This window comes from Solea senegalensis, linkage group LG12, assembly GCF_019176455.1.
Source record: "Solea senegalensis isolate Sse05_10M linkage group LG12, IFAPA_SoseM_1, whole genome shotgun sequence".
In the NCBI taxonomy this organism is placed as follows: domain Eukaryota; kingdom Metazoa; phylum Chordata; class Actinopteri; order Pleuronectiformes; family Soleidae; genus Solea; species Solea senegalensis.
Genome location: NC_058032.1, coordinates 1,459,091 through 1,467,754, shown reverse-complemented (window position 1 = coordinate 1,467,754; position 8,664 = coordinate 1,459,091). Strand labels below are relative to the sequence as shown.

Below are 8,664 nucleotides of genomic sequence, written 5' to 3'. Positions count from 1 at the left end.
CATCTGTGGTATGATTATTGCTCACCTGATTCTTGCATGTGGAATAGTGACTCAAAATGAAGTTCACTTTCTCTCCCTGGCACTTGTGCACAACAAAAGTGGCATCTGCAGGACCGAGAAGTCTCAAGTTGCACTTTTTATTTGAATACCAGCATGTATTTGCTTGGCGGTTTCATGAATCCTGTTGAGACTAAGGTCTCCACAGTCAGATTCTGATTCATCTAATAAATGGCACAATTGTCATGAGTGGAGCAGATCCCATATACTCCCATTCTGTGTTTTGCCTCCTTTTGCTGCTGCTCTCTCACATTTCATTTGCTCTTTTGATCGAGGCAGACACTGATCATCCTATTTTTGACAATTTTACAATGATATCACAACAGTGGCCATCTTTAGAACCTCTTGCAGTACAAAGTGGGGTCACCATTTAAAATGCCATGACTGGATGAATCGCATTAGACCCACATCTGTACAGTGTAACCTGGGTTTAAACCTCTACATGAACAGTTCTGCTGCACTAATGACTTCCAAAAGCCGTCTTGTCTTGAGACTCCAGGTCACAGGAGAACTGCAGTTTTCACAGGCTGAATGACATTTGCTTTGCTCTACATCTCCGAGCTTGATGAACAGACCCTCCTCCCTTTATTGACTGACATGCTTTATTAGTTTCAGTTCCGTCATGCTCCTGGAGTAACATTCAGTTTAATCACAGCTTATCAACAGCAGCACATGCCGCAGCACAATAGCATCCTCTGAGTTTATATGCAATTATGAGAAGCCCATTTTCTTGGTGTTCAGCTGGGGGAACAAAAGAAAACTGAGCACTTAGATATTTGGTTCAGGGGATGCAACAATAATAAAAATGAATAAACACAAGCTGTAGTGCTTCACTGCTGATATGGAAATGTTTCCCATTAACTGCCGTTTCCAATCTGCATCTCTGGGGAGAACAAAGAATAATCAGACCTTAAGCAGCAATCTTAACTTGAAGCTCCTTAACCAAGGCAAACCTTAAGCCTATAAAGCTGTGGTGTGTCCGAGTGGAAGACCGCTGCGAAAACAAATATTAAACATAATTTGGCTGCTCAATATTATGCGATCGAGCACCCGCCCTTCAGCAATCTTTCACATGGAATTTAATTTGCACTCTGATTAAATTTCCTGCATGTTTTCTCATTTGCATAAACAGAAACACAGCTCAAATGGGCGGTGATTGGAAACACATGGCACGCTTTGGGTTTAATGCTCAAAAAAGAAATAGGCAAGTAATCATAAAGAATATAGTATATATATAAATATATATACACCTATAACCATTGCACACGAGCCTAAGTGATTCAGCATTTATCTTCATTACAGCAATTGGTATGGCAAAATGGATTTTTCAGCAATTCCTGCAATCCCATTATGCATTGTTTCGGTGATCAATATGTTGCTCTGAAAACACAGAGATGGAGGACGGTGTTTGCTATATGAAGACAATGTTACTGATTACTACAGGCCCGTTGGTGGTGCCAAGGCCTGGATTATCAGCTTAAATGGAGTTGGAGGGGAATATCCACCTGTAACGTATCACTGAGCAAGGCGTCCGTATGATAAATAATGATGATAAACTTTATTTGTAGCCATATGTAGCCATGGCAGATGCCCCAAGCATGCAGTGTGGGGAATAGTGCAGAAAGCTTCCCTGAGTGTGTGCTTTGTGTAATCCTTCCCGATGCATTCACTTTCCCAAGGCCACTGCTGCAACTCGCCTCCCAATAGAAGCAACCAGAGAACAAAAGGATTGCCAGACAGCCACAGACTCACAGAAATCTGTTCTCTGTCAGTCTACAGACACCATATCTGATGTGAAAGATTAAAAACATGCCTGAATGATGCATTTAAATGATTACGTCTGGCAACATGAGTAAATGTAAAAATAAATAAAGGCAGATTCGTGTCCTTCACGATTCCACGGTGTAATGAATCATTCATTTATTCCGTGAAATATGAATTTGGACAGCTTTCTCACCTCAAGTCTTTTTAATCCACTTCTGTTTGTGTAAGTGTGTGTGGCAGCAGGAACAGTGTGATTATAATGATTATAATATAGCAAGAAGCGTCGGAAGGTGGAATAAATCCCACATCATCACACGCGATCCTCCACATGATGCTCATCTGACTGCATCTGCATCGCATTATAAACACAAACAGCAAACATTTAGATGTAAGTCACTTATTATTGCTAATGAGCCCATGCAGGAAATATGATTTGATCATTAAAAATAAAGTGTCCCTCTCTGCCAGGCACAACTTTTCATGATGATCCACTGTCAGATAAAAACACACACACACACACACCAAAACAATCGCTTAGTCAGTGCACCCCCCGCTGATGTTATGAATCATCCCACTGCTAATCTCACTTCCTCGTCCGTTCAACCTCAAGGCGGCTGCAGAATTAGCTCCGGTTAATGGACGAGTATTAATCCCTCTTAGTCACAACAAAATTAAGGAATAACGTGTCCATGAATATTTCAGTTACACTGCAGCAACACAGAGATCTGCTCACACAATCTGCCCTGGCTTGCAGAAAAAAAATAATTGGCGATAACATCCATTATTAATGCTTCATCATAAAATTCATATTTTGCTCCAGCTGAACAGAGTGAAAAAGCCGGAGAGCAGTCAATACTATTTCAAACTAACTTGCTGAACAGACAGAACAGAGCGAGAGAGACGAGTTTGTGGAACATCAGAGGTCACTGGACCGTGCTTTCTTCTTCTGCTTTTATCACTCTGTCTCCGGAGATAGTGCATTCTTATTAGAACCCTTAAAAATAAACGGGAATCTTCTGAGTCAGTGAGTTCGTGCCGCCTCCCCCCTGCAAGTTTTAATTAGAACACCAGTCACTCGTGTTATCGTTGCTTCAAGAGGGCCGCTTCCACATTCCTGAGCTGCCCACTTCATCACAGGATCAGAGGCCCGGGGTGAGTGGACTGTTCGGGGCCGCAGCTGCAACAGAACCTTCTCCATGAGTCTACCTCACGAAATCAGAGTGGACGGACGGGCCGGGATTATTCCTGCAGCATAATGAAAACAAATGGTGCGAGACACCCGGGGATCAGTGGGTTATATACTGTACGTGTCAGACTACATACAATGAGCTCTTTATGTGTAGCACAAAAGAAAGACGTGATATGATGCTTAGGAAAAAAACTAATAAATATGTTTTAAACCACATCACCTTTGGATCAGATTGAACTATCTTATAAAAAGCCCCACATACACTCATTGGCCACTTTATTAGGTACAGAGGCTGCTCCAGTTGTGAGATGGTCTTCTGCAGATGCCGCGGCCGTATCTGCAGAAGACCAGAGTCGTTCCTTGAGTCGCTGTTGAAGTTCTGTCATTTCGAATCCGCCTGCTCGTTCTCCTCTGACCTCTGGCATCAACAAGGCAAAACTTCTGCTGATTTCATTTCTTTTTAGTGACCCCAGAGATGACTGTGTATGAAAATCCCAGTAGATCAGCAGTTTCTGAAATACTCTGACCAGCCTGGTCTGGCAACAACAACAACAACAACAACAACCACCATGCCACACTCACTCACTCACTCACTCACTCACTTCATTCTGAACTTCAGCTGGTCACCTGGACCATGTTCGTCCTGAGTTGCTGCGATGTGATTGGCTGATCATGTGTTTGCATTTACAAAGCAGTGGAGCAGGTGTTAATGAAGTGGCTGGTGAGTGTGAAACATGTGGATATAAAATAAAAGTCTCAACAATGACATCAGTTTTGTGACAAATACAGGAGTTGTTACTTTGTGTCTGATAGTTAGGAACGTTATAAATAAATTCTGTAAATGTAACAGCATTCAAAATGCTGCATGTATTTATTTGAATGTCACTTCACATTAGGGTTATTAACGTGGAAAATAACACTACAGTGTTCTCACTCACTATACTGTGTGACGTGTGGAACATCATGTTATTCTTACACCTTCAGCATTTCTGCAGGTTGTGTTTGCGTCTCTTACTCATTCATTCAGATGATGACAGATATGAACTGATCTGCAATTGCTCTATGGCGCCCCCTGTTGAAAGCTTGCCCTGCTTCTATTTCTTCTTCTTTTTTTTTTCACTGTATGTTTACATCACCATGTTGTGATAGATGGAGGTGATGTTTTTGTCTTGATTTGATGATGTTTTCATGCCAGGGCTGAAAAAATAAAGTAACAGTGAGGTGTCACTGTGTGGTTTGTTTACTTACATGAAACAACAGTACACATCTGACCGTGAAAATCCCTTTGATTCCAGAGTAAATGACATCATTTCTGCAGATTGTTTTGCCTACAAACAGAAAACACTTTTGGACAATGAACGCAGGTATAATACACACACATTCGGGTTGTAAACCTTTGGGGAAACATACTTTATTGTAAATAATCAGAATCAGCAAATGGAGCCATGGATCTCTGCTGTAGGAGCGTTTCCAAGAAACATTGAAACGCGAGGTTTTGTTTCACATATTTATCTCATATTGATTAAATTTGAACATAATACGATGCATCGGCACGGATTCTTTCTCCCAGGACAGTGAGGGAGATGCCTGCTGCATGTTACACGGCGTGGAACAAAGGGGCCTCATCTGCTCGTGGCGCACAAAGGGTTAAGGTGTGTGGTTGTTGACGATATTCGCGTCGTAAACGATACTGATTGACGAAAACAACGCTAATGTTTGAGCAGTGAAGGAGAGACAAAGGACAAAAACAGCAGTCATCTCACTGACTGCTGCTACAGCGCTGATGATGTCATTAACTACAGCGCGAGGGCTTTGTGCGCAAAGCGCAGCCAAAACTATCACAAACTTTTTTCTTTTCTTTTTTTTTAACATTAATGAAAACTATAAACGCCAGAAAGACGAGTGATGTCCTCGAGAAAATGGGACTAAATGTGTGTTTGAAGAGAAAGGGAGTCTGCTGCTTTCAACCTGATCACAAACTTGGTTTTTGAAGGGAGCGCGCCCCGCCCTCCTGCTCCTTATAACCAGAAAGGCTGTTTTGCAGAACGCTCAAACATAACAGGAACACAGGAGACCACATCGCTGCACATGAACCATATTCTTGAAGACTGGCTACAAAGACTTTACGGATTACGCTGGTGGTTTCGGCTTCTCACGGCGACAGAAACGACCACAAGTGGCCATGGATTTTCTCAACCACAACTACTTGAACGCGCGCAGCCCTTACGACTATACTTTTAATTTCTGGAACGACTATCTCGGGCTGACGACGTTGGTGACGAAGAACAACAAGCTCAGCATGCCCCAGAACCCCAACTCCATCACCGAGTCCCTGAAAGCGACCCTGGGCTTGGACGATTCCCCGGCGTGTCCGTGCGTAATCGCGGGCGGCGTTGGGGAGAGCGGGCACCTGGACTGCTGCTGCCCGTCCGGCAGCCCACCGCCGGCCTCCATCCTGGACCTGAAGGAGCGTTTCGCGATACTGAGCCCCTTCCAAAACCAGCTCGGTGTCCAGCTGCCGGAGCGGGAGGTGGGCTTTGGTGGGAGCTTCGCCGGGTTTGATCTGTTCGGCGTGGAGAGGAAGATGCGCAAACCTGCGTCCAGGAGCAAGCAGGAGCCGAAAATCTGCGTCTTCTGCCGAAATAACGGAGCGCCGGAGGAGGTGTACGGCTCCCACGTCCTCAAGACCCCGGACGGCAGGGTTGTGTGTCCGATTCTGAGGGCTTACACCTGTCCCCTCTGCAGTGCCAACGGGGACAATGCCCACACGATAAAATACTGTCCACTGTCAAAGGACCAGCCATCCCAGCGACCATTAAAGGGGGGGAGGGCAGTGGGGGGTAAGAGGATGAAAATATTCTGAACAGACAAGACTATAAAGTTAAATTGAATTGCACTGAACAAAAATTCCAGATGACTGTTTTAATTTAGCCTTTTCTCCCAGTTTCACAAACATATTGATTTTATCTCTTTATTTCTCTAAGATCTCTTTATATTTTTATAGTTCATTTATCCACATAGAATAATTTTATGCTTTATACATTGGATTTATTTTTGTTTTCCTTCCTAGCTTGTAGTCATTTGAGCGTGTGCATATAAATACACCTATAATCAGAGTGTGAATACATACATTAAGAGAAGTATTTTGGTCGTGTAGGGAAACACACTGACGTGGGCAAAAAAAACAAACAAAAAAAGGAGGGATGAATGTCATATTTCTACCAAGTATTTTTGTATGGGGAGCTAAGCTCGCCACAATTTGTTTTCTTTTTTCTCGTCTTAGAAAACCAAAGTTACGTTTTTTGCCATTAAAGAAGCTCAAGAATGTGTCATTAAAGAGAACTTGTATGTGTGTCTGACTGGAGGGGAGGAGGGACTCTTTGATCCCAGCTGCCCCTGAAAAACTCCACAACATATTTTCCAACTTGCTTTAAGAGTTGACATCTAATCTATGAGGCAGGGGAGGGAAAAAAAAAAGGAAAAGACAATGTGGCCTCTGTTTGGGTCTCATATTCTCTGGGGAACGTTAGAATCAGTTGTTGCAAAGCCAAACCTCTTTTCCAGTCCTGTGTGATGAGGAGGAATTTTCTTTTTCTTTTACTTTTTACAAGCAGTCAGACATGAGAGATGCTATAGCCTACATTCTTTTATGTTTACATTCCCATGGAAAGGGTGACACACTGGATTTGTTTTCTCTGTCAGGTCTTTTGTTTTATTTTTATGAATACTTTTATTTTTGCCCTGATGTATTCACTCTGTGGGCAGGTCTTGCTCTACAATATAAAATCCCCCCCCCGAGTGCGGGGAGAAACGGAACAAATGAATGTCAGTAAACAAACAAACAAACTTATTATCCCGCTCTTTCGTATCCAAAAAAAAAGATGCAAAAATGTTGTGAATGTATGATTGAAAGTGTCACTTGCAGGACTGCACATGTCTGACAGTTTTGTTTACCAAAGGAATACAATTGCATTGAAGAAAGAAGAGAGATTTGCTGTATTGTATATATAGTGATGTTTATTCAGTATTTTAACATTACAAGTGACTTCAGAGGGCGCTACCTCAACAGGATTTTGTACTTACATGTAAAATGTCAACAGCAGTTTATTGATATAGTGCTGCCATTTATAATAAGGGGTTTTTGATAGTATTTTTGATCTTTGTATAACATAATTGTATTTTCATTTTGTCGCATTTAACATGATGGAAGTGAATTTCCAAGAAGCTATAAGCATTGCTCACCACAAGGTGATTGTCTGTAAATAATGGTTACACTCATACTTTTTAAAGTTTAGTTGTTTAATGTTACATTCTGGAGAGTGTGCGACAGAGTGGATATTGAAAAAGGCCGATGAAATTTGCCACTTTTAACAGAGTTTTTTTCTTCTGGATTAAATGAATAAGAGAAAAGAAAAAAAAAGGAAAACACTGTTGAACTTTGTTATTTATATTTTGCCACAATTTCCTGTATATGCTGCTGTGCAGAATAACAACATATAAATTCACTAGAGAAATAAAAACTTATCAAATATTTGGAGCCATGTGGTGTTTTGTCTGTGGGTTTGTTCAACTGTGAATCACAAAAACGTTGTGTAAGCATCTCGAGTTTCAGTGCAGCTGGGGGATTTGGTGATTTGCAGATGGACTCCTGAAATCTCACAGTGAAGTAAAAACACACTTTACAGCAGTGGCTTTGCTGAAAACACACTCTGTGTCTGTGTCAATGCTTGTGTTTCAAGTCCACGTTCAGTAACGCAAAACTCTCCCTTTAACCTTTGCTTCGGGGGCAAACTCTGCTCTTGTATCTGAGAGATTGTGTCTCTGCAGGACAAACACAGTGCCACAGTTGTTCGAGCTCTGCCCACACGAGAATGTCTTGGCTCCTGCCTCACCCATTCAAACAGACCGTGTTTGCACTATGGTGCACTGAATAGCTGGCCCTCCCAGGCCTTTCCCCAGCCTGCTGCCTTCTCTGGAATGGCTGCACCAAGAATTATTCAGGGGCTCAAAAACAATCAGGAGGCTTTGCTGCTTCTTCTTGTGTTTTTGGAAGCAGTCCTGTGTGCAGCTGCACAGGCTTATAAACGTACTGCAGCAGGGCAAGAAGACAGTAAATACAGTCCAAGCGTGATGAGTTGATGAATGGCTTTCCTGTCTGTGAGTCCGTCCGTCCGTCCAACCTCAGACATTCATAATTGCTGCTGACGCTGCATGAGCAGAACAAAAACACATCGAGAAGACTGTACATACATTAGCCTGAAGCATCCGGCTGGTGTCATCCACACCTTGGCTGTTCTCCCCGCCTCCCTCCCTCCCTCCCCCTCTGTGTTTCCCCTCCTCCCATCTGTCCTGGTGCATCGCTCCAGCTGAGGCTGTGGCATTAAAAATGGATGACTACTAAGTGCAACAGGGATTTATCTCTGTGAGAACAGCGGTGAAAAGGCCTGGCGGGCTAGCATTTCAGGCAACGCAGTCAGCTAACAGGCCTTATTCCCCCTACGCCTCAGCTTCCATTAGCCACTCTGCAGACATGCTCCATATAATCTAGTTAGTTGCACCATTTATGAGATATGTATCTGTCATGATCATATAATGTGTCTTAGCTGTGGCAGCCGGTTTTTGTGCAATATGCACAACAGCTCTCACAAAGGGCA

The 8,664-nt window shown here is 42.8% G+C and overlaps 1 protein-coding gene across 1 annotated transcript; it reads left to right on the top strand.

Annotated features, from left to right (window-relative positions):
• Positions 1 to 4,428: 4,428 nt before the first annotated feature.
• nanos1 (nanos homolog 1) lies at positions 4,429 to 7,541 on the top strand. The gene has a single exon (XM_044041097.1). It carries the CDS (start codon positions 5,193 to 5,195, stop codon positions 5,871 to 5,873), a length of 681 nt encoding a protein of 226 aa, XP_043897032.1. The 5' UTR covers positions 4,429 to 5,192; the 3' UTR covers positions 5,874 to 7,541.
• The last annotated feature ends 1,123 nt before the right edge of the window (positions 7,542 to 8,664 follow it).

What these genes read in the sequence shown, in the direction of transcription:
- nanos1 (XM_044041097.1), top strand. Translation starts at nt 5,193, where the DNA reads ATGGATTTTCTCAACCACAACTACTTGAACGCGCGCAGCCCTTACGAC.